Source organism: Cheilinus undulatus, linkage group 20 (assembly GCF_018320785.1).
Source record: "Cheilinus undulatus linkage group 20, ASM1832078v1, whole genome shotgun sequence".
Taxonomy (NCBI): Eukaryota; Metazoa; Chordata; class Actinopteri; order Labriformes; family Labridae; genus Cheilinus; species Cheilinus undulatus.
Genome location: NC_054884.1, coordinates 6,847,383 through 6,874,935, shown reverse-complemented (window position 1 = coordinate 6,874,935; position 27,553 = coordinate 6,847,383). Strand labels below are relative to the sequence as shown.

The window sequence follows — 27,553 nt, the reverse complement described above, 5'->3', positions numbered from 1 at the left end:
ATTCATCTTTGTAAAACTGCTCAAGCTCTGTCAGGTGGCACAGGGATCAGGCATGAACAGCCCTCTCTCCCATAAACCTTTGACAGGTGAAGAAGAAGAAGCCAGCCAACAATTGGCAACACCTGTGCCATATTCCTTCTATTTCTTGATGATGGATTTAACTGAACTCTGGGGGATGTGTAGTGCCTTGAAAACCATTTTGTATCCATCTCCTGACTTTTCTCTGAGTGGCTTGGAGTGTTCTTTTGTCTTCATGGTATAATGGTAGTCAGGAATACTGGTTAACCAAACATGAAACCTTCAGACCAAACATCCATGGGGGTTAATACTTCTTGCAAGCACTATATACGATTGACTGACAAAGTGTTTTTTTTTTTATTATTATGGGACAACAATAGGAAACAACATGGATAGTGATAGATTTGCAATTGCCAGATGTCTCCTCTTCGACTTTGTTTCCATGTATTTTTTGTATGGAACATGTTTCTGCTTATATGTGATGATAAACTTTCCATCCCTGCCCTTTCACCATATTTGATATTTGATACAGTGAAAGACAAAGTAACCAACTAATTTATAAGCTCTGTTGCCCTCATTTTTCCATGTTTTCCGCTCTTCCTCGTCTCCACAGGGCAGAGTGCCATTCATCGTGCCAGACAAGGTGCTGTGGCCCCAACTGTGCGAGGCTCTCGATATGAAGTACAAAGCAGAGATGCACAGTGGGCGTGGCCTGTCGGAGGACAACCTCGTCTTCCTGGCACAGAAAGCTTTTACGAGCAGCAGCAACAACCCTGAGGAATACCGTAACATGACGATATCCTGGGCCCAGTTCAACAGGGTAGGACCTCCTGCGTCACACTTAATAACAGACCAGCTGGAGTAAGTCTGCCTGTGCACAGAGACACATACTGATATAAAATGTTTATTTTATGTAGGAGAGCTTACCTGGACGCAACTTCACCTTCTGGCAGTGGTTTGATGGAGTTGTGGAGCTCATGAAGAAACATCTCAAACCTCACTGGAATGATGGGTAAAAGATCAAGACTTTAATGTCACAAAGAAACTAATTTTATTATGACATTAAGACAACAGTAAGTACATAATCCATGAAGGTAAAATGTAGATGTTTAAGAAAAGACGAAAGTCAAACTGTTAGTCCAACTAAAACTGGACATTTAAAATGGTTTAGAACATGCTATTACAACTGAAATCATACCAAGTCAACTTTCTCTAATGCAAAAAAATCAGACAAATCTGGAGAAAAAAGGGAAGTTGACAAGCTGCCTTTACTACGGTGGACTCTTACTACAAAAATGTTCTCCCTTTGTCATGACTTTCTGTTTGAAGTTTAAAAACTGCTCAGATTTAAAACCCGTCTAGTGTGTAGCCGGCCTTAGTTGTACTGGCTCTCAGGTGTTTACATGTTTTTTGTCTTGTGTATAGGGCCATCTTAGGTTTTGTGAACAAGCAGCAGGCACAGGACATGCTGCTGTCCAAACCCAACGGCACATTTCTGCTGCGATTCAGCGACTCAGAGATTGGAGGCATCACCATTGCCTGGGTGGCTGAAAACCCCAACAAACCAGGTACCACACTCCTGACTGCCTAAAAATAATAAATACTTACGAGTAATTTACAGTCACTGTGGTCAGATTTCTTTTCTAAATTTTGACAGAAATTCAACCATCAAAAAAGAGCCTAAGGCTAGAGTAGTTTTTTTTCATGTTTGACTTTAAATAAGTCTCCTGTCCAGTCTTTCCTTGAACCTGGTTTATATACTGTTACACCAATCTGACTGAAACGGCATGTTGCATTATTCATATTCTTTTAACCGGCATGCAGGCACAGATTTCAACAGTTGGTTTTTATGTCTTTGAAAAGGTGAGAGGCTGGTCTGGAATCTGTTACCTTATACGACCAAGGACTTCTCCATTCGGTCCCTGGCCGACCGCATCAGCGACCTGAACCACCTTCTGTTTCTATACCCGGACCGACCCAAAGACGAGGTCTTCGCCAAGTACTACACCCCTCCTCTTTGTATGTATTTTTATCAAATACAACTAAACATACAATGTTTCTCCTTAGACATATTTTCTTGAAATTATTACATATGTATACAACTTTTGAAATAGTTTCAGGCTTCTAATCCCTAAATTAGTTGAGAAGTATTAGAACATGGATGAGACGAGGCAGCTGAAGTGTATTTTATTCAAACGTTGCATGTCTTTCTTGCAGCAAAAGCAGTGGATGGATACGTAAAACCACAGATCAAACAAGTTGTGCCAGAGTAAGTTTATTTTCTCTCTTTTTTAAAACTGTAGTAGAAAAATAATCATAGTATGCACCACAGTATATCACAGTTATATAATTACTAAGGGTGGATGGAGGGAGAGATAGCTTATGCTGTTATAAACCAATCATGGACAATAGAATTAGACTTTTTTGATGAAAAAATAAAAGAAAACCTCTTTAATGTCAAGGTTAGAAATATATTTCTACAAAGTTATGTCAGTTTAATAGAATATATAATGTAAAACAAGTGACTGCATAAATATTCACCATATTCAGTAAATATTTAGTAGAGGAAATCCAAGCACTGAGTCTGTGTAGATAGGTCTCATTAGGCCTGCACATCTGGACACTGAAATTTTACTCCATTCTTTTGTACAAACAGTTCAAGCTCTGTCAGGTTGCACGGGGATCAAGCCCTTTTGGTCCCATTTTGGTGTCATCAGAACTTTCCAAAGAACTTTCTTCCACTAGACCATGGAGTCTCCTGCATGCCTTTTTTGCAAACACGAGTCCAGATTTAATAATTTTTCTCCAACAGTAGCTTTCTCTTTTCCACTCTCCCATAAAGCTTTGACTGGACCAGTCATTTGGAGGTTAATTTTCCTCAATAGAGTCATGATGTTTAGATGTGTTGAGTCAGTAGAGCTGTAGGAAACTTTATATTTATTACTGATTTAATGTGAGGCTCCTGTCTGTTGTAGATTTACCACCCAGAACCCTGAATCAAGCGGAGGAACTCCTGCATTCATAGACCAGACAACTTCTCCCTCCGTGAGCCACCCCAACAACTTCCCTGTCTATCCTCCAATGTAAGTACCTTTACTCTATTTGTTTATCGAGGTATATTTTTCAGCATTTTTCCAGAATGTATCAATCAGGCTGGTCTAGGCTGCACTCTCTGTGATATTATTAAGAAATGCCCTACATTAATCCAACATGAGCACAGCACAAAGCAACATCAAACATGTAAACACTGGACCAGGTAAGTTACACAGCTTTGATAGTTAGCCCACTGGTGTTGTGACATAAAGCAAGTTTTTTATGAGTGTTTTGCGTTGTCCTGAGTTTTGAATGTAAGCTTCCTCTCTGCTGTCGTCTCTTCAGAAGCGACACGATGCTGGATGCAGACGGAGACTTTGACCTGGATGACACCATGGACGTTGCCCGCCATGTTGAGGAGCTGCTCCGCCGTCCTATGGCTAACCAGTGGAGCAGCCAGCAGTCCTGAACCTTTCAGGTCCTTACTCAAACACCTAGAATACCTACAGGACTGTACCTACAGAGGGATGCCCCGTCTTTTCCTGTGACTCCAGCAGGTCATGTCAGGACTCCCTCTTCCTCTGTTTTAGCTTCCTACAGGAGCTTTGGAAGATCAATGTCTGGTTATTGATCGCCTTCTTCTTGCCATAGTACCTTAAGAGTCAGTTGTACCAGCCTTTAAGTCCTCTTTAGCCTGGTTTATACTTCTGTGTCAAATCTATGCCATAGTTATGCCGTAGTACCCTTCACAATTGTGAGCACCACACACTTGGTGAGTCAGTGTTTATCTGCAGTACTCCACGATTCTGTGGGGCAGTTTCTATGGCAGATCCTGATCCTGCCTTCACTTTTCCTGCTTGTCCATGTATGGGAAATCATGGCGAGTGGAATCAAGCACATTATGTTGAAGTTATAGATGATACTGTTAAATATACTGCAGTTATCGCAAAGGAGAAAGAACAGAGACACAGGAGGAGATGGGGAGTATGGTGGCTGAGCCAGCTGAGGCAGAGGATAGGGAATTTTGCACTTGACAGAGCCATGGATGAGGAAATGTTCTAGTTTATTGGATGCCAACTACTCTGTTTATCATTGTCTGCAGCTGTTAGGGTACACATGATGGCCCTGAAGAGTTAAATTCTCATTTCTTGCAAGTATGCAATTCAAATAAGTAATATATGTTACACATTTGCATAAACACAGTGATTGATAATCTTTTTTCTCCTCCTTTAAGTCTTATTAATAGCAAGGAGAGAGCAATTTATCCTTGTTGTGTGGCATATCTGTAAATTTTTATTGTATTATAATCTGAATGCGAATAATTGTGATTTATACTGTGCTGTCTTGGCTGTGTGCTTCAGGTCATTGTCGTGTTGGAAGGTGAACCTTCAGCCTCATCTGAAGTCCTGAGTGTTGTGGAACAGGTTTTCATCAAGGATATCTCTGTTTTTTGCTCCTTTTAGATTTTCTTCAACCCTGCCCAGTCACTGCTGCTGAGAAGCACCCCCACAGCATGATGCTGCCACCACCATGCTTCACTGTTGGGATGGTACTGGGCAGTATTAAAGTTGAAGCCAGACAGTTTAATCTTGGTTTCATCAGACCAGAGAATCTTGTTTCTTGCAGTATGAGAGTCCTTTGAGTGCTTTTTTTTGTTTTTGCAAACTCCAAACAGGCTTTCATGGGTTTTACACTGAGGGGACGCTTCTGTCTAGCCACTTTGCCATAAAACCCAGATTAGTAGAGGACTCCAGTGTTGGTTGTCCTTCTGGAACTTGGTCCCATCTCCCCACAGGATCTCAGTGTGGTCAGGCAACCAGTTCTTGGAAGAGTCCTGGTTGGGCCAAAGTTCTTCCATTAGAGAATTATGGAGGCCACTGTGCTCTTGAGATTTTTTTTGTAGCCCTTCCCAGATCTGTGCCTTAGAACAGTCCTGTCTCTGAGCTCTGTAGGCAGGTCCTTTGACGTCATGGCTTGGTTTTTGCTCTGATATTGTCAGCTGTGAGGCCTTCTTTAGAGAAGTGTGTGCCTTTCGAAATCATGTCGAGCCAATTTGATTTACCACAGGTGGGCTCCAACCAAGATGTAGAAACATCTCAGCAAAGATCAAGAAAAGGGAGGATCTGAATTCTTATGTCAGTGTGATATTTTAGCTTTGATGTTTTCTCTTTGTCATGATGGGCTACTGATTGTAGATCAATGAGAGAAAAATGACTTGTTTTGACTGTAGCACCAGGCTGCAACATAAAAAAAGTGAAGTGATACTTTCTGTATCATTCAACTGTAGTGGAGAGGTAAGAGAGTAGCGGGGATGACACTATGGCAGCAGTTTAATCTGACCTGATGATATTCCTATATTAAAAGAAGAGCAAAGAAGTGCACTGAAAGCTTTCCTCACAGGAAAGGATGTTTTTGCTCTTCTTCTTCTGACCAAGTTGGTTCCAATGATAGTCAAGTATCACACGTTCATTTTACAACAGCTGCTTGTTGAGATTGTGTTGTGTAGTTTAGTCTTCAGCAGCAGTGCACACCTACTATGTCATTGTTTTTGTTGCTTGGATTTGTCTGTAATGAATGCACCAGGTTTTGTTCAATAACCCTCTGAGAAAAAGGATGCAAGATATTGGATTTTTGCAGATAAGATCTGATATGCTTAGACTTACAAATTCAGTTTTGCCAATATTGATACTGATATTTACCAATAAATCAAACTTGTAACTTCAGTCCCTAAAACACTCTATAAAGTTTGAGGATCATTCATAAAGCTTGCTTATGCACAAAACGGGGCTTGAAAGTGGCGTGCACCACTTTCCATGCAAAAGTTGTGATTTATAAAAATAAACTTGGTGGGAGAATGTGCGCACCGGTACGTTAACTTCGATCCTTGTGCACAAACATTTTGGAGAGGGGGGAAACTGGCGGTGCAGATGGTGAAGTGGTGAATTGAAGCCAGTTTCATCTCATACATTTAATGTCATCAGATATCAGATTACAGACCCTTGTAATCATAAACACCCAAGCCTGCAGTGTTATAGATGTGTTCCTTTAGTGAGCCAGTAGGCCTACTACTGTATGCACAATGTGCATATATCATACTTTCATCTCCAAATGATACAGAGCAGGGATAGCACTGATTGATTTGTATTCATTGTGACAAGATGTGTAACAAAAAGTCTAATTGCTGAGTAAGCATATAAATAGTGCGGTGACACTCGTGCGTAATGTTGCACAATGGATGCGCTGGCACTGCTGGAAGATCACACAAATGGTAAGATCAGGATGGAAAGAGACTTTAGGGACCACTAAGATTTCCTGTCCCATGATGATGACTGGCTAATAAGCCGATTTAGATTCCCTAGAGCAGTGCTCTTGGATCTATGTGCTGAACTGGGCCGAGTGTTAGACAGAATCACCCAACGGAACCGCGCCATCCCAGTGCACATACAGGTGCTGACCACTCTGGGGTTTCTGGCAACCGGCTCCTTTCAGTGGGAATTAGCTGACAGGTATGCGTTTGATATGATTAACAATATATAATTTTACATTTTCTGTCTAAAGCCCCTTTTGGGTATGATATAATACAATTAAATTCTGTCCTTAGGTCTGGGATATCGCAGCCATCCTTCAACACAATAATGCCAGCCATTTTGGATGGCATTATAAACATGACCAGTTGATACAACAGGTTTCCTTACACTGTGGGTGAACAGGCCAACATTAAAAGGAAATTTGCAGAAATGTCCAGTTTCCCAAATGTAATCGGCGCAACTGACTGCCCTCACGTTGCTATAAGGGCTCCGAGTGAAAATGAATTTGTCTATATGAACCGAAAGAAATGTGCATACAATCAATGTACAAATTATTTGTACCTCAAACACGGTTTTGACAAATTTAGTGGCACGATGGCCTGGGCCAACACATGACTCATTCATCCTGATGCGCAGCAGCGTAGGGAACAGACTGCAGACCGCTCTGTGGCACTCACACTATTTACAGCGGTGACGACGTGTTGCCACTCGCCTGTTTTTCTTTTATTAGTGATGCCACTACTGTGACCACCTAATAAAATCATTTTTCTGGCCTCCACCTCACCCACAAACACCTCTATTTCAGTCTCCGTGGAATTCCTTTTCCTTTTCGTCTCTGCCATGATTGAGCGTAAAATGCCGTCGATTGGCAGGCTCATTCTTGAGGTACTCTGCATTGACCGTTCATGGTAAAATGTGAGTGTGTAGAGGGCGGGATGTGAGATGAATCCACCAGCGCAATCTGCCATGTGGACTGTGATTTATAAAGGGAAAAGTGCTTGGAGGTGTGCGCACGCACGGTTTTATAAATAAGATTATTTTTTGGTGCGTGCCATTTTCAGCTTTTGGGGGCATGTACACTTTTAGTATGGATCCTACGCAATGTTTTATAAATGAGGCCCCTGGTGTCTAGTTTATGGTCTATCTTGTGTCAGGTTAGAAATGTTTGCCAGAGTAAACAGGGGTATATGGAGCACTTATTTTCTTATCTCCATAGAGTATTCCCACTTTTAAATCCCCTCTCCTAGGATGACAAAAGCAACAAAGAGTGATCTGAGCACACTAGTGTGTTACTTTACCCCAACACTGCTAAGAATTATGGAATAGTTAGCTCAAAATGTATAATCATGTAGTTGCCTTAGCCTAAAGTCAGTGGGTCTATAGTGATGGGAAAATCTGCTCTTCTTAGGCAAAAAGCCCCGTTTACTTGAACTGAATATACACAGGGTAGTTTCCCTTTGTTGAATTGACCGCTTAAAAAATATGAGGGGTAAATGAAGAGTATACCTACTTCTCCTGTTACCACTACTCCAACCTGAGCCATGATTAAATAGAGGTCCTATCTTTAAATGATAAGGCTGCCACATTTATAAATGCAAGTTCGCACACACAGATGAGGACAAAACTATTAGCCTCCCATGATAATTTCATTTTTAAAGTATTTCCCAAACGCTGTAAAAGCTAGTGCGGAATTTCAATTACAGCTTTTCCTAACATTCTAGTTTTATTTTGAATGCTAACATTATTTCACATTGACTGACCTTTTTGTTGACCCATAGCACAAACCAATGTTGTTCAATGATGTGCTTTAACTCTGTAATGCTCAAAACTTATTAAATCAAGTAAAAAACTACTCACTGGAAAACATCATGGCAAATACAAAAGAAAGGACTCCAAGAACTGGAGTGAGAAGTATCATCAAGAACAAGCCTGGTAGAGTTAGGAAGAGAGAGATTTCAAAGACTCTGGAAAGAAAACTACTGAGAGATGTGTCTAAAGACCCCAGAACAACTGCCAAGACACTAGAGATGGACTTTGCAAAATCACGGATTGTAGTCTCAAAGAAGACCATCACTAGAGCCCTGCACAGGAATGGACTGAGAGGTTGAAGACCAAGAAAAAAGTCCACTTCTGCAGAAGAGACATCTTCAAGCTAGACTGAAGTTTGCTAGGGATGACCTGGAGAAATATTCTGATACTGGAAGTGTGTATTTTGGTCAGATGAGACAGAGCTACAGCTCTTCAACCACAGAGGTGTTCGTTATGTTTCGAAAAAGAATGGAAAGACAGGTCATCCAAAGACCACTGTCCCCACAGGGAAACATTATTAGCATTATTATTCTGTGGGGATGCTTCAGTGGGTCTCTAACTGGGAATCTTGTAAATGTGGAAGGAATCATGAAGATCTTGAAGAAAACCAAGTGTCCGCAGTAAAACTTTGTCTGCATTGTCGCTTGGTCTTCCAACACGACAGCGCCCCCCAGGGGGAGCGTGAGGCTTTGTCTGCTCTGAGGCTGCCAAAATTAGATTTGCAAATATAGATTAAAATCATGATAAAGCAGTTATTGAGTAGTTAATACAAAGGTCTTTTGATAGGAAAAGCATGCATATGCCTTTTTAAGGTTTTATCAGTGAAACAATTCAAATCTATGCTGATTTTTGATGGCAATGTGTCACTTTTTCTTCTCTCTTAGGTCCTGGGGGCCCCGCTTTTCTTAGGTATATGTGGGGGGGTCGCCAGGGAAAAATGATTGAGAAACACTGCTCTAGAAGACCAAGCCCTGACTTTAATCTCATGAACATCTGTGGGGTGAACTGAAGACTAAGGTCAATGCCAAAAGACCATCAGACCTGGAGGAGCTTGAGAGATTGGACAAAGATTAAATATAACAATTGTTTGTGTGCAAAGTAAAATAGTGTAAGCATCCAAAATAAAACTAGCATGTTTGGAAATGCTGTGTTAAATATTTTCCCTGTTTACCAGCTTTAGGGAAGTACTTAAAAAAATAATTTTTCATAGGGGGGCTAAAAATCTAATCTTCATCTCTACACTGTGATTAGTCAGATGCACGTTTCATAAATCATACATGGAACCTGTTTTAATGTGATTTCTACACTCGAATCATTCTCTGTATTCTTCACCAGGATGCTTGCAGATTTTATCCTGAGACTGGCACTAACCCAGTCCTCCCAAGTGGACCAGTCACAGGGCTTACATGCTGGGTCGTTTCCACATGTAGTTACATTTTTGCTGAGTCGGCTATATGCTCAGGCCTCTGTGAAGGGCTCAGGTCTATGCAAACCTATTGTGTATGCTGTGGTGTAGATTTGATGCAGAAGTATGAAACAGTTTGATGCTCACTAAAGTTTCTCAGGTCTGTCATGGAAAGCTAGATTTGGGACATTCTGTTAGATTCCAAATACGCCCTGTATTCATATGTGCTTAATTAGCATTCAGCTGGTACTGGGAGACTTTAAGAAGACAAAACAGCATTTTTTAAATGTTTTAAAGGTTTCCGTCCACACAGTTAATATTAGTTTTCACAAATGAATACTGACAACTTGAATCCCATCTGTATTATCAGGATTAATTGCCAGGATAGTCTCTTGTGTTCTGCTAAATCCTAAAATGAGAGAATGAAAGTTTGCTGAACTTGAGCCACTGTGAAGATAAACAGTATTTAAATCAGATGCTTTAAAATCATCCAAGTTAGAAATACCGACTCAGAGTGAGCAAGCAGGAAACGGTGAACACGTCTTCCAGTCGGGCATGCTGAGTTGATTCTCTGCAAAAACAGCTTAGCTACAAAACAGGGTTAAACATGGTTTTAACAAACACAATAAATGGTTTCTGGCAGTAAAACCAGTTTTGTTAAAAATGTATTGAATTTATTTGTAATTGTTTCATAGCCAGGTTTAAGTACTGAAATTGGGATTTTAAATTTATTAGTGGGTGTCTGAGTATCATCTTTGTTCTCTATTGTACTAATATTGTTTACAGTCATTCCCTGTATTACAGCCATACAGCCACATGTTTAGATGGTCTTTGGTGCTATTATTTGGTCTCATACAATCCAGAACTGCTTTTGTTTTTGTCAAATGAATTTTAATACAGATGTTCACAAGCTTTTGGGGATGTTTGGTCATTATTTGGACTTCACCAACAGCACCAAGTCTTTGAAGAAGGTAACTTCATGGAAAATAGATCCTTGTCTAAGCTGCACAAATGATGATGAAGTTTTGCAAATCTTTGCCTGCATTGGTGCAATCTAAACCTAGCACATGTCTAAGAAAATTTGTGTTAAGTAGATTATTTCTTTGTTCCAACAATACTACTTGGCAATAAATCTTATACCATTTGAAAGTCTGTTTATTTCCCTTAAAATGGTGCCACATTTGTAAGGAGCATGCATTTGTGGGATGAGCAGCAGAGCTGACTGTGAGTTGCCAAATCTTCTATGCCATTGACTCATGTTGGTGGATTGGATGATTGAAGTCTGAAGAGACAATACATATCAGCTATTTATTTATTTATTTATTTAACAAACAGGAGCCTCAGTAGTGTGTGGAAGAACCATACACAGCCACAACAGCCTGGCTCCTCCTCCTCATGCTGGTCACCAGCCTGGTCACACACTGCTGTGGGATGGCATCCCATTCTTTAACCAGCATTTGTCACAAGTCAGCCAACGTGGTTGTGTTCGTCACTCTGGCACAAACAGCATGCCCAAGCTGATCCCACAAGTGTTCAATGGGGTTGAGGTCAGGACTGCTGGCAGGCCATTCCACCCTCTCCACTCCCAAATTCTGGAGGTAGTCTCTGATAAACCCACTCTGTGGGGTCGAGCATTGTCATCGTGGAGGATAGAGTTCGGTCCCAGACTGTGGAGATATAGGATTGCCACTGGTTGCAGAATCTTATCTCTTTATTTCTCTGCATTGAAATTGCCTCCAATGATGACAAGCCTCTTTCTTCTAGTAAGGGAGATGCCGCCCCACACCATCACACTGCCTCCACCAAAAGATATTACTCTATCAGTGTGATCAGTGCATGGCGTTTTTCGTGTCTTCTCCAATTTTGACTCTATGATCCAACTTCCATCGGCAGAATCTGGACTCATCGCTGAACATAACATTCCTCCATGTGAAGAATATGTCACACCTCCTGGCAGCACTATGAGACAGAGATTAGCTGTGTACAGTCTGTTCCAGATTGTCTGGTCAGAGAGCCATCAGCCATTGTTCTGCAAACCTCGACTGCAAATCTGTAGAAGACAGCCTACGGTACCTAGGTGCTGACAGGGTGAGGGAACGGTCGTCTTCTTGGGACACCCACTTTGCGGCCTGTCTCTGACGTCCCGTGCTATATGGAGCTTGGCCTTCAGTTTGGAGATGGTACTAGGGTTCACCTCCAAATAATGCTTCAGCTTGGTTTTGCAGAAGCTTGAACTCACCCAGTTTCTTTGGTCCTATCCAGATGAGTCAAAAGTGGCATGCTGATTCTCAGAGCAGACACCTGCTGACCACTGTCCCATGCCAGAAGCTTAAAACAAGAGTCAATAGCAACAACAGAATCAGCTGTTTGGCACTGGCAGAGAAGATTTGGATCATTTTTTATTGGCACAACCCACATACTCAGCTCTGCTGCTCATCCCACAAATGCATGTTCCTTACAAATGTGGCACCATTTAAAGGGGTAATAAACAGGCTTTCCAACGGTATAAGATTTATCACCAAGAAGCATGGTTACAACAAAGATGGAAAATAGCATCACGCTAAATCTGGTGCAGCCATCTTTTTATTTTTTTAAATAATTAATGACACTGCACACTGTCCTGTTAAATAAACTAAACTCAAACTCAAAGAAATAATTTAGCAATCACAAATTTACTTACTTTTCGTGCCTTGTTTAGAAAGTGTGTAGTAGTTTCGCTGCATTTTTTTGTTGTACTAAGCACAAGAAATTTCATATCGGCTCTTAAGACCTGTTTTTGTTTCCACACTACCAAGATTACCCAGCATTTTTAGTTCTTACTACCCTCAAATCTAAAGAGCGTCCATATAAATTGTCGACTCTTAGCCAAATGTGTCTGTGGTTGTCATACATTGCCTTTAGAAGCAACCTGACCCCCTCCCTATGGTAATTATGATATTATTTTTACAGGTCAGGCTGTGCACATGCAGCCTGACCTGTAGGGCTGCATGAGATCGCTACTGCAACCCTGTCTCTCCGATCTTTGTGCAGATACAGCATTTTAACAGAGTGATATTGTGGGTTTTGTACACAGACTGAAGAGACTGCATTTTTAATTGGGCTCTTTCTTTGCAGCCGCTGAAGCCCATCTGAAGCGTTTTGCTCTAGTAGAGCAGCTCAATAACATTTTGTACCTAGCAGTGATGGAAAGCCAGCAGAATGTTAAAAAAGGACAAGATCAAGCCTTAAATGTCTCATAACTCTCCTATGAGGACAATTTCCATACAGGAGACAATAAAGCCATATTTGGTACTTCTGTACCACCAATAGGCGAGCCGATAGAGTAACATAATACATCTAGTTTGTACTAAATTATACCAGTGTCTTCGAGTGTATGTGGTATACTCATCAAATAAAAAGAAACTGTTATTGTATCGTCATGCAAAGCAGGTTGATGCTCAAACCAGCAGTTCATTAACCCTCAGGCATCACTAGGGACATTTTTGTCCATTTGGGCAATTTTTTCCTCTTTCTCTGCTCACCATTTTGGCTGTGTTAGTGCATGTGGTCTAATTTTTAGCAACAACGTTTTTTTCGAGGCAAATTTTTAAATTCAAATTTCAATTGCTCTATTAGGTCAGGGGAACACTGTGAAACAAATTTACTACCCTTTCAAGCCATTAAGGACAAAAATGTCCACTTAAAAAAAAAAACTGCTATAAAAACTTAACAGATTAATATTTTTTGCATAAATCTCTTAAACCACTTCAGCTGTCCTCAAAACGATTAAACATCCTGATTACAGGATGGTCATATTTTTTCTAAAAAAACACACAAAACAAAAATCATTTTCAAGATAACTAATGTTGGGGGGGGGGGTTTAAATTAGTCCTGGGTATGTCGAGGTTACCCAAAATATTGACTTTGATGCATTATTAGTTTTTGTGTAGCATCCAATTTTAAAATGTGCTACCTTTCTGAGTAATTTGTGCATAAAAACATCCCATTGACTCCCATTAAAACCACATTTTTGATCTTTAAGTAATCAAACTGGCATTTAAAGGGTTAAAATCTTCAAAATGATTGAATGTTTAATAGTTTTGAGGACAGCTGAAGTTGTTTAAGAGATTTATGCAAAAAACAGCAGAAAAAATATTAATCTGTTAAGTTTTTATAGATATTTTTTGTCCTTAATGGCTTTAAAGAGTAGTCAATTAAAGTGGTCCCTGAGGGTTAATATTCATGCCTCAGCAGTACTTCTCCTTTTTGTCTGTCTTTCAGCTTAATGTGTGTTCATCTTATGAAGTTCTCTTTTTTTTTCTCTGCTCCTCCATGTTTTCTGCCGTCTGTACCGTCTGTTGCCTGTTTGGGAACTTTTATTTACAGTCATACAGTTAAAACATTGCTGATAATCAGACAGCAAGAGTGAAGAATAAATGTTTTTCTAATGAAACATTCCATTGTGGTTTATTGACATTGGTTCTTTTTTTCCCCTTTTTAAGGACGATACTGAATACATTTATTTTATTGCATTAACACGGCGGGCACCACTTTACATTTATTCGTTTTTCCATCTCTTCTCTAGTATAGAGAGTGATGTTTGAAATAAACGCGATTTTTGTGCCACAATTTATATTTTTTGATGCTCTATAGAGGCGTAGACTGTACCTAGAGGTTGTGTTTTTCACCAAGTTGCAAACTAGAAGAGCCGGCAGGTAAGCCTGTCCATAGAATAGGCTGAACTCCTAAAAACACCAGAGAATGGGCCCTCCCCAACTATATACAGTGCTTAACAAATTTATTAGACCACCCTAACCCTGACCAAAGTAAGGTTTATGCCACAGCTGCCCTAAATTAACAGCATTGGTAATTACCAAAATCATTTTTGATGTTTCTGCAACAGTTAATACACCAATATGTAGAAGCTCTTTAACCCAAATGATATTTTTAATGCTAAAATATAATTCTTATTGTTATCCATGAATTTTCAAATTTACTGATTTACAAAAAACTGAAAAAATAGTAAAGCAAATTAATATTTCTTGATTAATCTGTCAAGTATAGTTATTTACTTGAATCCTGAACAGAAAAAATAGTTGAAGTGGTTGAATGTTTCACTTGATTCATTGACTTCTCAGAGAAGCCCAGTGAGCCGACTCAAATTTGAGTGAATTCAGTTTGAAATTCCTCATTCCTGTTCAAAATGGTAAAACGTGGAGAGCTGACTGAAAATGAAAGAGTCCGCATTAAAGCACTTCATGATGCTGTATGGTCTCTTAGACAAATATGACAGGTGGTCTAATAAATTTGTTAAGCACTGTACATATTTATACATATTATATGTTTTGGTTATCACAGATTAACACTGGACAATGTCTTTGCAGACCTCCAAGATGATCTGACTTTGCTGGGCCCTGAACCTCCTCTTTTCTCCCCTTATGAGCGGCCTTGAGTCTCAATATCAGTATCAGAATGAACATTTGTACAAAGTTTGCATAAAAAAGTATTCTTAGGATAATGCCTTCACACTGAATAACTATGAGGCCCAATGACCTCAACCTTTGACTCCCATAATCTAATCAGTGAATTCTTTGGCAAACTTCACATTTTTACAAAGTTTGAAGACAATCCCTTCAGATGTTCTGAATCAGTGTTTGTTCCTATTAATGTACACCCATGAAGAAGCTAAAAAAAGACACTGACAGAATTTATTGCTCAAAGTTGCTGGAAGACTTTATTTTCTAAACAAGGTCTTCAGGACTGATAGATTTTCTCCACTGGTTTGGTTGAACTTTGCATCCTGATACCTGTTAAATAAACTAACACGCCAGTTTGTCAAAGTCACTCTGCTCCTCGTACACAGAGCCAGCGGTGGAGTAGCGCAGATTTTTCCAGTTCAGAAGGTTTCCAGGGGTGAAGGCGCAACCTTTCACGTAGAACTTGATTTCACACGGCGAGATGGCGCTGTTCCACAGGTGGACGTCTGTGATGTCCCCAACAAAGGACTGAGCCTTGTCAAAGCCTCCACGATCCTGATCTTGACCCAAAATAATGCTGAGATCACCAGTAATGGATGCTTTGGCTCCCAGAATTTTCCGACCACTTCTCTTTCCGTTGACCCACACCGTGTTCAAGCCGTTGTTGGAGTCCCACGTCCAGCAGACAGAGTTCCACTCATCAGTTTGATCAGGGAGCCCAGAGACAGTAAGAGCCACCCCATTGATGTGCAGTTGGTACACACCAACAGAGCACCTGAAGAGAAGGAAGGTGTTAGAGTGAGCTGGGGTGGCCAGGGAGAACAGGACCTGGGCTCGGGTAAGCGAAGAGAAGTACCTCATGCACATGGTTCCAGCAGTGAGGGGCTGCTCCAAAGTAGCAGGAAGCTTGACAAAAGAATCATCACTGCTCTCTGGGAAAACAAAAAGCTTCTCTGAGCAATCTGCAAGTAAAGAAGAGATGACAAATTAGGACTGGTGACTCAAATTTCTAACTTATGTTTCAGTCCGATATTACAGTCAAAAACATGCAATTTATTGTCATTAATCTAGACTCAGTTACCATCAGGACAAAGTGAAAACAAAATTTTAGACATTTTTGCAAATTTATGAAAACCAAAAAGAATTAAATATATCCCATTGACATAAGTATTTAGACCCTTTGCTAAAAGTGTAAATTTAGCTGGGGTTCCTCTCGTTTCTGTCTATCTTTGCTGAGATGATTCTACACCTTGACTGGAGTCCACCTGTCCTAAGTTAAATTGCTTGGACATGATCTGGAAAGGCACACACCTCTCTGAAAAAGGCCTCACAGCTAACAAGGCATGTCAAAGTAAGAACCAAGCCATGAGGTCAAAGGAACTACCTGCAGAGCTCAGAGACAGGATTGTTGCAAGGCACAGATCAGGGGAAGGCTAATTCTCAGATGGAAGAAGTTTGGCACAACCAGGACTCTTCCAAAAGCTGGCTGTGCCAAACTGAGCAATCAGGGGAGAAGGGCCTTGGTAAGAGAGGTGACCAAGGACCTGATGATCGCTCTGACTGAGCTCAAATAGATCCTGAGTGGAGATGGGGCAAAGTCCTAGAAGAACAACCATCACTGCAGCCCTCCACTAATCTGGGCTTTATGGCAGAGCGGCGAGACAGAAGCCTCTACTCAGATTTAACTGAACTCTGGAGGATGTTCAGAGCCTTGGAAATGTTTTGTATCCACCCCGACTTCTACTTTTCAATAACTTTTCTCTGAATTTCTTGGAGTGTTCTTTTGTCTTCATGGTGTAATGGTAGCCATGAATACTGATTAACCAGGGACTGAATTTTCAGACACAGGTGGTGTTATACTACAATCATGAGACAGATCCACTGCACTCAGGTGATCCCCATTTCACTAACTGTAAGACTAGCACCAACTGGCTGGACCTCTGTTGAATTAGGAGGTGAATATTTATGCAGTCATTTATATTACATTACATATTTTTATTAAATTGACATTACTTTGTAGAAATCTGTTTTCACTTTGACATTAAAGAGTTGATTTTTGTGATTTTTTTTTTTTTTGCCAATAAAGACCCAAAACATCCAAGGGGCTGAATACCTTTATAGGCACTGTAAAGCTGACGTTATCAATAAGTTGGCTAAGGTTAAACAAAAAGACACTGAATAAAATGAAGACGATTCCTTATAAATAAAAAGCGTACTATTTAAAGAAGCTGTATGTTTATTTTAATATTTGCCATCATTATGGACAAGGAATTTGAAAATTTTGCAAGAGGGTATGGAGCTATTATTGTTGCAAAAGTATTTGCAAATGTGTACAAAGATCTGTGCACAAATCCACAAATGTGCGCAAAAATCCACAAATACGTGTACAGATCAACAAATGTGTATACAGATCTGCAAATTCGTGCAAAGATCCACAAATGTGTGCACTAATCTTCAAATATGTAGACCAATTTGTAATTGTGGACTGACTTCATTTTGGTTCAGAATCTGCCTCTCAATTGGCTGTCATACACACGTGACTTTTGCAACACTTGTACCGTGCATGATTTGTACTCAGATTCGTAAGCATGTACTTAGATCTGTAAGCGTAAAGGTTGGGTCTGTTGCCCTCAGCGCAGGCTCACAGGCAAGGCTACCCTTCTCATCACACAGGAGGCAGCAGTTAAGACTTAGTAAGGGCTCTGTATACTGTTATTGTTATTATTCATATTTTGATTGAAAGAGTGAATAAAATAATTTTTTCCTTATCTCCAAAATCGTGTCACAGCGGTGGTTGAATTGCCATCGCTACAAGACAGGGGGTTCATTGTGTTGTATTTAACAGAAATCCCCATTATGACGCTGGGTGATGTTAGCAATAAGATCGATAGAGTGGTCTGTAACATTTCTATTTATATAAATAACAGGGGAAGAGAAAGATTGTCGGTCGTGCATGGAGCTGAACGGCACCCATCAATGTTGACATCTAAATCACATTACTCCGCTGTGAATGGATGTGTTGATCAAGTGGCTGAATGGTAGTATCATGGTCCTTCATTCTCTAAGTCCTAGGTTTGAATCTTGCAATATCCTAAACATTTATTTCTTATTATCTGGCCAGGAAACATATAGGACGTGAAAATTTGCTTTAATGTGTGATCAAAACGATTGGCCTGACGAAATATTCCTTTCGGTCCATTACAGTTCACACTAAACAGTCATTTTAATATTTTAATCAATTGCTCTGACATCACACTGATAGTTCCGTCAGCTGCCCTTAGAATAGAAAATCGCTCTGCAGTCCTGTGAGCAAAAGAATCCCAACATAAAAACGTAATCGATGGCTGAAGTTTTGCTGTGGCTACCAGAAAAACTCTGACATTTAGAGACCTCCTGCACCTGCAGCACAAACGGCGTCAGCGTGTTGACTCTGTCCACTGGTGAAGACTCCCTCTACCTGTCCTCTACTCCCGCCCACGCATGCGTGGATGCTGGCCTGATGCTGATTCACTGAGAGCATCCAGCATAACAAACACTGCGTATATTTCCTGGCCTGAGTGATTAAATCCATGATCAATGCATAAAAGTTACCAGCAAAAAAACAAACAGGTAATAAGAACTAAATGTTTAGAATTATTGTTGTAATATATTAAAGTACAAGATTCAAACCCAGGGCTACGTGAATGAAAGTCCATGACACTGCTATTCAGCCACTTGACCAGCTGGATAAAAGCTGGATGCTTTTAGTAGATCGGCATCAGGCCAGAATCGCGGGCGGGAGTAGAGGACAGGTAGAGGGAGTCTTCACCAGTGGACAGAGTCAACACACTGACGCCGTTTGTGCTGCAGGTGCAGGATCAGCACCACGCTGGGCAGAGCCAGGCGACTCTGAGGTCTCTAATTTCATAGTTTTTCAGCTATCGATTTCATTTTTATGTTGGGATTCCTTTGCTCAGGGGACTGCAGAGTGATTTTCTATTTTAAGGGCAGCTGACAGAACTATTGGCGTGATGTCAGAGCAAATGATCAAAATATTAAAATGACTGTTTAGTGCGATACTGGAAGTAAATGAAATAAATGTTTAGAATATTGCAAGATTCAAACCTAGGGCTTAGAGAATGAAGGACCATGATACTACCATTCAGCCACTTGATCAACACATCTATTCACAGCGGAGTAATGTGATTTATATGTCATTATTGGTCGGTGCCATTCAGCTCTGTGCACGACCGACAATCTTTCTCTTCCCCTGTTATTTATATAAATAGAAATGTTACAGACCACTCTATCGATCTTATTGCTAACATCACCCGGCTCATACAGCGTCATAATGGGGATTTCTGTTAAATACAACACAATGAACCCCCTGTCTGACCCAACCATTACGCCTACGAATCTGAGTACAAATTGTCTGGGTACAAGTGTTGGAAAAGTCACGTATGACAGCCAGTTGAGAGGCAGATTCTGAACCAAAATGAAGTCAGTCCACAATTACAAATTGGTCTACATATTTGCAGATTAGTGCACACATTTTTTCAGATCTTTGCATGAAATTGCAGATCTGTATACACATTTGTGGATCTGTGCGCAGATCTTTGTACGCATTTGCAAATACTTTTGCAACAATAATAGCTCCATAATAGGGGAGCCCAGTGAAGGCTCATGCTATACAGGGGCCTTTCCTGGCCTGGTAGTTTGGAAACCCTGTCCTGGTTGACATTTATTTCTGATAATCACAGACATTACAGACAATAATAAACACCTCATTGGATACCTGCAGTGTGTCATGCTCTCACCTTTTTCCACAGCAAGTCCCGCACAGAGCGAGGCCAGGAAGATCAGCAGCGGTTTCATCGTCTCTGGTCTGGAACACCAAACAAATCTGAAACTGGAATGTGCTCTTATTTTCTCCTCATGATATTTATGGAGTTTTAAGGAGGGGTGGATGATGCTCTGGCCAGTTGAAGAGAAGTTTATTCTCCATAACTTATTCAATTATTGATCCAGAGCCAATGGCTAAAGTTAACTCATGGTGGGGTGTTTGTGGAATGAAGGTTTGTGTCTAACTGCTGGATTCTGGCTGATTTGTGAACCATGTAGGCAATTTAAAACCCTTTTAAGGATGCTGAAGCTCCCCTTTAATTTCATCTGAGCATCACTAACACATAACAGAGGCATTTCCCAACCAGATTTTTAAAATATGATGGATGTTTTGTAAATATCTTTTATTTTGGTAGCAAATAATTTGAATAAATCATAGTAAAAATCCTCAGGAGGCCGACTAAGTCAAACTTATGTGCCACCACCCTCCTCTCCATGAAATAATCCAAAAGCTCTAATAAGGCCCCAGGTGAGCAGACACAGAAAGAGCTACTAAGTTGTACAAGATGGCAATGAATACTTGTTAAACCACAATATCAATGCCAAAAATTATGGGGCACCATGTTAAACTGTCAGGAAAAACAGAATCTGATTGCTGCAGGCAGACACTACCCACATAGCAAACAGACTGTGCCCAGCCTGGTCACTCACTGCTGTGGGATGGCATCCCATTCTTCAACCAGCATTTATCACAAGTCAGCCAATGTGGTTGCATTGGTCACTCTGGCATGAACAGCACAGCCAAGCTGATCCCACAAGTGTTCAATGGAGTTGAGATCAGGACTGCTGGCAGGCCAGTCCATCCTCTCCACTCTCAAATTCTGGAGGCAGTCTCTGATAAACCCCGCTCAGTGGGGGTGAACGTTGACATCTTGGAGGATAGAGTTCGGTCCCAGACTGTGGAGATATGGGATTGCCAGTGGTTGTAGAATCTCATCTTGATAACTCTGCATTGAAATTTCCTCCAATGGTGTCGAGCCTTGTTCTTCTAGTAGGGGAGATGCCGCCCCACACCATCACACTGCCTCCACCAAAAGATATTACTCTCTCAGTGCTGCAGTTAGCATAGCATTCTCTGTGTCTTCTCCACACTTTGACCCTATGATCCAACTGCCATAAGCAGAATCTGGACTTACTGCTGAACATACTGTTCCTCCACATGTTCAGGTTCCAGTGCACATGTTGCAGACACCAGCGCAAATGGGCCTGCTGGTGAAGGGCAGTCATGGCAGGCCTCCTGGCAGCCCTATGAGACCAGAGATTGGCTGTGTGCAGTCTGTTCCAGATTGTCTGGTCAGAGAGCCATCGGCCATATTGTTCTGCAAACCTCGACTGGAAATCTGTAGAAGAAAGCCTATGGTACCTAGGTGCTGACAGGGTGAGGGAACGGTCTTTTAGGTATGGCCTGTCTCTGACGTCCCGTGTTATATGGAGCTTGGCCTTCAGTTTGGAAATGGTACTAGGGTTTACTCCAAATAATGCTTCAGCTTGGTTTTGCAGAAGCTTGAACTCTCCCTGTTTCTTTGGCCCTATCCAGATCAGTCAAAAGTGGCATGCTGATTATCAGAGCAGACACCTGCTGACCACTGTCCCATGCCAGAAGCTTAAAACAAGAGTCAATAGCAACAACAGAATCAGCTGTTTGGTATTGGCAGAGAAGATTTGGATCATTTTTTATTGGCACAACCCACATACTCAGCTCTGCTGCTCATCCCACAAATGCATGTTCCTTACAAATATGGCACCATTTAAAGGGGTAATAAACAGGCTTTCCAACGGTATAAGATTTATCACCAAGAAGCATGGTTACAACAAAGATGGAAAATAGCATCACGCTAAATCTGGTGCAGCCATCTTTTTATTTTTTTTTTTCATAATTAATGACACTGCACACTGTCCTGTTAAATAAACTAAACTCAAACTCAAAGAAATAATCTAACAATCACAAATTTACTTACTTTTCGTGCCTTGTTTAGAAAGTGTGTTAGTTTCACTGCATTTTTTGTTGTACTAAGCACAAGAAATTTCATATTGGCGATTGTGAATTTCCAATGCTGTCAAAATGGCGGCATCTGGTGGCCAAGAGGGATACAGCTCTGAAAGGAGTAATAGTAATAATTGCTGGCAGGTGTGACAGGCAAACAGGTGTGCCTGCAGCCAGAATTAAAGCTCAGCACAGACAGGCAGAGGTCTCGGATTTCCATCCACTTTCCCAGCCATGCGTCCTTAAGAAAGTAAGATTGTTTCTTTGTTTTATTGTATTTTCTTTACCATTTTATGTTAATTATACCAATTGATACTTGATTGTTCAAATTTAAGTTAACCTCTTACTTAAATTGTTTTGTTAACACAGATACCATGGTTTGGATGGACAATAAAACCTCAAAGTGTTTCAGTTGTTACTGGCTCTTTAATTTGAGAAATGTAGGTCAGCTCCTTTAACAAGAACCAACCTAACAAGTTTTAATATAGCTCTTAAACCTGTTTTTGTTTACACGCTATACAAGATTACCCAGCATTTTTAGTTCTTACTACCCTCAAATTTAAAGAGCGTCCATATAAATTGTGGACTCTTAGCCAAATGTGTCTGTGGCTGTCATACATTGCCTTCAAATGCCGTTGTTTACTGTGTACAGTTTTTCCATCTCTTCTCTAGTGTAAAGACTAATGTTTGACTTCTGTGCCACAATTTATATGTTTTGATGCTCTATAGAGGTGTAGACTGTACTTAGAGGTTGTGTTTTTCACCAAGTTGCAAACTAGCAGAGCTGGCAGGTAAGCCTGTTCAAAGAATTGGCTAAACCCCTAAAAACACCAGAGAATGGGTCGTCCCCATTTAGGATTTACACAGTGTTCCACATTATTATGCACATTGGATCTTAGTGTCATAGACATTCCTTTCTTTTTCTTTATTTTTCAATTAAACGATTTTTCCGCTCTAGCTGCTTGCACACTGGCTTACCCTAAATCTAACCACTCGGGTTTAAATGCCTAAACCGAACCACTCGGGTTTTAATAGCATAGGGGTCTATGCTAAGGTGCTAAGGTCTAGCTATGCTAAGCGTCTAGCATAGGGGTCGGGGTCTGCTACTGCACGCCCCAACGTACGGGGCTATGCTAAGGTCTAGTAAGCACAGTGGTGTAGTCATGCTAATGTAACCAGGTGGTAAAATGGTGTTATATACGTATATATTTTATCCACTGAGTATTTATAGTTCTACTATTTGGTGAATTCAAATGTACATGTTTTATGTTGTTTTCTTATGTTTTGGACATCGTTTTGTACTAAATGGGGAGGCAGACTCTAAGTGGAATTCCACAGGAAATTGCAGATTTTGGTCACTAGGTGGCAGCATTGAGTTGCAGAAAACGTCACTGCACCAAGTGCATCATGGTCTTGTTCTCTTCCTGTTTACAACATGTGACAATTCTGGGGTTTTGCTGAAATGACTGCGCTGTTTCTGTGTGTGCAAAAAGGCTAAAAACAGTGAGTAAACCAAAACATCTTGTTGGATTTTACTGTAACAACATGTTTTCTGTAACTATTTTAACAAGATGGTGTGTTTTAGGCTCTGCTGAGGTAGATGTGTTCAGATTTTTGGAGCCATCCGCGAGCACTGTTGAGCTTGTAAGTTAATGTTAGTTAGTTTAAATAGCACATGTGATTTTGTAATGCTGGAAAGTACATGATGTACAGTTTTATTTATCTTCTGTTTTAAAGGTGGAGACTTTAAAGGCCACTGCTGTATTTTTTTAGTTGTAAAATAAAAATTCAGCTACAAGAACCCCGAAGCTGTTGTGTCCTGTGTGACAATCTAATTCCACGGGTTACATAATTTGGTACCAGGAGTGGGGTGTAGCTCAAACAACAGAGTGGCATATTTTATTTTTATTTGAGATATGCGGCAGTTGTGAAGATAGCAGAGGAGGCTGTTTGTGACAAAAATGTCCACTTCCAAAAAAACTGTTATAAACACTTGACAGATTAATATTTTTTCTGCTTTTTTTTTTTTCTTTTTTTTCTTGCATAAATCTCTTAAACAACTTCAGCTGTGCTAAAAACTACCAAACATTCAATCATTTTGAGGATTTTAACCCTTTGCCAGTTTGATTACTTAAAGTCAATGTTGCTTTTTATGAAAAAAAGTGAAAAAATATGATATCTTCCTTAAACCAAATGATGGATGGCTGGGGTATTATTTCTAAATCCAGCTTGGATACGTCTATGATTAGCCAAAATATTGACTTTCATACATTATTAGTTTTTGTGTAGCATCCAATTTAAAACTTACTACCCTTTCAAGTCATTAAAATAAAAATGTCCACTTCCAAAAACCAATAAAATAATATACACATATAAATACAATAAAAAATGTATACATAAATATTTTTCTGCTTTTTTGGGTCAAATCTTTTGATCAACTTCAGTTCTAATTAAAACTGACATCCTGATTACAGGATGGTCATATTTTTTCCAAAAAAACACACAAAACAATAATCATTTTCCAGATAACTAATGTTGGGAGGATGGAGGGTGTTTTTTAAATTAGTCCTGGGTATGTCGAGGTTACCCAAAATATTGACTTTGATGCATTATTAGTTTTTGTGTAGCATCCAATTTTAAAATGTAATGCGACAGCGGGAGTGAAGAATAAATGTTTTTCTAATGAAACATTCCATTGTGGTTTATTGACATTGGTTCATTTTCCCCCTTTTTAAGGACGATACTGAATAAATTTATTTTATTGCATTAATGTACACCCATGAAGAAGCTAAAAAAAGACACTGACAGTCAGAATTTAATGTTCAAAGTTGCTGGAAGACTTTATTATTTTCTAAACAAGGTCTTCAAGACTGATACATTTTCTCCACTGGTTTGGTTGAACTTTGCATCCTGATACCTGTTATCAAAAGAAACACGTCAGTTTGACAAAGTCACTCTGCTCCTCGTACACGGACCCGGCGGTGAAAAGGAACGGATACCTCCAGTTCAGAAGGTTTCCAGGGGTGAAGTCGCAACCTTTCATGTAGAGACTGATTTCACATGGAGAGATGGCGCTGCTCCACAGGTGGACGTCCGTGATGTCCCCAACGAAGGACTCAGCCTTGTCAAAGCCTCCCCCGTAGTTATCCTGATCTTGACCCAAAATGATGCTGGGACGACCAGTAATGGATGCATTGGCTCCCAGAATTATCCGACCACTTCTCTTTCTGTTGACCCACAGTGTGTTCAAGCCCTTCTTGGAGTCCCATGTCCAACAGACAGAGTTCCAATCATCAGTTTCATCATGGAGCCCAGAGACCTCAAGAGACTCCCCGTTGATTTGCAGTTGGTACACACCAACAGAGGGCTTGAAGAGTAGGAAGGCGTTAGGGTGATCCAGGCTGGCCAGGGAGAACAGGGACTGGGCTCGGGTGAGCGAAGAGAAGTACCTCATGCACATGGTTGCAGCAGTGAGGGGCTTCTCCAAAGTGACAATAATCTTGGCAAAAGAGTCATTACTGCTCACTGGGAAGACAAAAAGCTTCTCTGAGCACTCTGCAAGCAAAGAAGAGATGACAAATTAGGACTGGTGACTCAAACGTTCTACTTATGTTTAAGCCTAATGCTACAGTCAAAAACATGCAATTTATTCTCATTAATCCAGACTCAGTTACCATCAGGACAAAGTGAAAACAAAATTTTAGACATTTTTGCAAATTTATGAAAACCAAAAAGAATTAAATATATCCCATTGACATAAGTGTTTAAACCCTTTGCTAAAAGTGTCAATTTAGCTGGGGCTCCTCTTGTTTCTGTCTATCTTTGCTGAGATGATTCTACACCTTGACTGGAGTCCATCTGTCCTAAGTTAAATTGCTTTGGACATGATCTTGAAAAGCACACACCTCTCTGAAAAAGGCCTCATGGCTGACAAGGCATGTCAAAGTAAGAACCAAGCCATGAGGTCAAAGGAACTACCTGCAGAGCTCAGAGACAGGATTGTTGCAAGGCACAGATCAGGGGAAGGCTAATTCTCAGATGGAAGAAGTTTGGCACAACCAGGACTCTTCCAAAAGCTGGCTGTGCCAAACTGAGCAAACAGGGGAGAAGGGCCTTGGTAAGAGAGGTGACCAAGGACCTGATGATCGCTCTGACTGAGCTCAAGTAGATCCTGAGTGGAGATGGGGCAAAGTCCCAGAAGAACAACCATCACTGCAGCCCTCCACTAATCTGCGCTATATGGCAGAGTGGTGAGACAGAAGCCTCTACTCATTAAAACTCCTAGTGGACTTCATGTGGAGTTGTTGTATGCAGAGTCTCTCCCATCTTAGCTGCTGAAGCTTGTAACTTGATCCAAGCATGTGCCATATTCCTTCCATTTATCGATGGTGGATTTAACTGAACTCTGGAGGATGTTCAGAGCCTTGGAAATGTTTTGTATCCACCCCTGACTTCTACTTTTCAATAACTTTTCTCTGAGTTTCTTGGAGTGTTCTTTTGTCTTCATGGTGTAATGGTAGCCATGAATACTGATTAACCAGGGACTGAATTTTCAGACACAGGTGGTTTTATACTACAATCATTTGAGACAGATCCACTGCACTTAGGTGATCCCCATTTCACTAACTGTAAGACTAGCACCAACTGACTGGACCTCTGTTGAATTAGGAGGTGAATATTTATGCAGTCACTTATATTACGTAGAAATCTATTTTCACTTTGACATTAAAGAGTTGTTTTTTGTGATTTTTTTTTTTGGCAATAAAGACCCAAATTATATTGACCATTTTTGATTTATAAAATCAATAAAAGTGTAAAACATCCAAGGGGGTGAATACTTTTATAGGCACTGTAAAGCTGACATTATCAATAAGTTGGCTAAGGATAAACAAAAAGACACTGAATAAAATGAAGATGATTCCTTCTAAATAAAAATCTTACTATTTAAAGAAGCTGTATGTTTATTAAAGATATTTGTGCACAGATCTTTGTACGCATTTGCAAATACTTTTGCAACAATAATAGCTCCATAATAGGGGAGCCCAGTGAAGGCTCATGCTATCCAGGGGCCCTTCCTGGCCTGGTAGTTTGGAAACCCTGTCCTGGTTAACATTTATTTCTGATAATCACAGACATTACAGACAATAATAAACACCTCATTGGATACCTGCAGTGTGTCATGCTCTCACCTTTTTTCCCAGCATGTCCCGCACAGAGCGAGGCCAGGAAGATCAGCAGTAGTTTCATCATCTCTGGTCTGGAACGCCAAACAAATCTGAAACTGGAATGTGCCCTTATTTTCTCCTTATGATATTTATGGAGTTTTAAAGAGGGGTGGATGATGCTCTGGCCAATTGAAGAAAAGTTTATTCTCCATGACTTATTCAATTATTGATCCCGAGCCAATGGCTAAAGTTGACTCATGGTGGGGTGTTTGTGTACTGAAGGTTTGTGTCTAACTGCTGGATCCTGGCTGATTTGTGAACCATGTAGGCAATTTAAAACCCTTTAGGGGTGCTGAAGCTCCCCTTTAATTTCATCTGAGCACCACTAACACATAACAGAGGCATTTCCCAACCAGATTTTTAAAATATGGTGGATGTTTTTAAATATCTTTTATGTTTGGGGCAAAAAATTTGAAAAAATCATAGTAAAAATC

At 40.4% G+C, this 27,553-nt stretch overlaps 3 protein-coding genes across 5 annotated transcripts in view; 1 reads left to right on the top strand and 2 right to left on the bottom strand.

The window, feature by feature from the left end:
* The window catches only part of LOC121528063 (signal transducer and activator of transcription 5B-like), a 36,507-nt gene extending 26,022 nt beyond the window's left edge, over positions 1–10,485 (top strand). Inside the window, exons 13-20 of one of the 3 annotated variants that reach the window (XM_041815186.1) lie at positions 632–838; positions 936–1,030; positions 1,444–1,586; positions 1,882–2,037; positions 2,236–2,287; positions 2,994–3,101; positions 3,397–3,529; positions 9,053–10,485. In XM_041815186.1, the coding sequence (XP_041671120.1) occupies positions 632–838; positions 936–1,030; positions 1,444–1,586; positions 1,882–2,037; positions 2,236–2,287; positions 2,994–3,101; positions 3,397–3,520 (885 nt within the window). In that variant the 3' untranslated portion in view covers positions 3,521–3,529; positions 9,053–10,485. Of the gene's footprint in view, positions 1–631; positions 839–935; positions 1,031–1,443; positions 1,587–1,881; positions 2,038–2,235; positions 2,288–2,993; positions 3,102–3,396 lie in introns of all 3 variants that reach the window. The other 2 variants (XM_041815187.1, XM_041815185.1) reach the window with 2 other exon arrangements.
* A 4,886-nt stretch (positions 10,486–15,371) lies between these two features.
* Positions 15,372–20,638, bottom strand: LOC121528785 (C-reactive protein-like). Its single transcript, XM_041816376.1, has 2 exons — positions 19,826–20,638; positions 15,372–15,991 (listed from the first exon to the last, which is right to left on the bottom strand). The coding sequence occupies exons 1-2, from the start codon at positions 19,881–19,883 to the stop codon at positions 15,372–15,374; spliced, it is 678 nt and encodes a 225-aa protein (XP_041672310.1). The 5' UTR covers positions 19,884–20,638.
* Positions 20,639–24,708: 4,070 nt separating this feature from the next.
* Positions 24,709–27,163, bottom strand: LOC121528877 (serum amyloid P-component-like). Its single transcript, XM_041816516.1, has 2 exons — positions 27,084–27,163; positions 24,709–25,449 (listed from the first exon to the last, which is right to left on the bottom strand). Exons 1-2 carry the CDS (start codon positions 27,142–27,144, stop codon positions 24,818–24,820), a joined length of 693 nt encoding a protein of 230 aa, XP_041672450.1. The 5' UTR covers positions 27,145–27,163; the 3' UTR covers positions 24,709–24,817.
* Positions 27,164–27,553: the final 390 nt, after the last annotated feature.

Coding starts and splice junctions, on each gene's coding strand:
- LOC121528877 (XM_041816516.1), bottom strand. CDS start 27,144: ATGATGAAACTACTGCTGATCTTCCTGGCCTCGCTCTGTGCGGGACAT. Junction 25,450..27,083: donor GGGACATGCTGGGAAAAAAG/GTGAGAGCATGA, acceptor CTTTGCTTGCAG/AGTGCTCAGAGAAGCTTTTT.
- LOC121528785 (XM_041816376.1), bottom strand. CDS start 19,883: ATGAAACCGCTGCTGATCTTCCTGGCCTCGCTCTGTGCGGGACTTGCT. Junction 15,992..19,825: donor GGGACTTGCTGTGGAAAAAG/GTGAGAGCATGA, acceptor CTTTACTTGCAG/ATTGCTCAGAGAAGCTTTTT.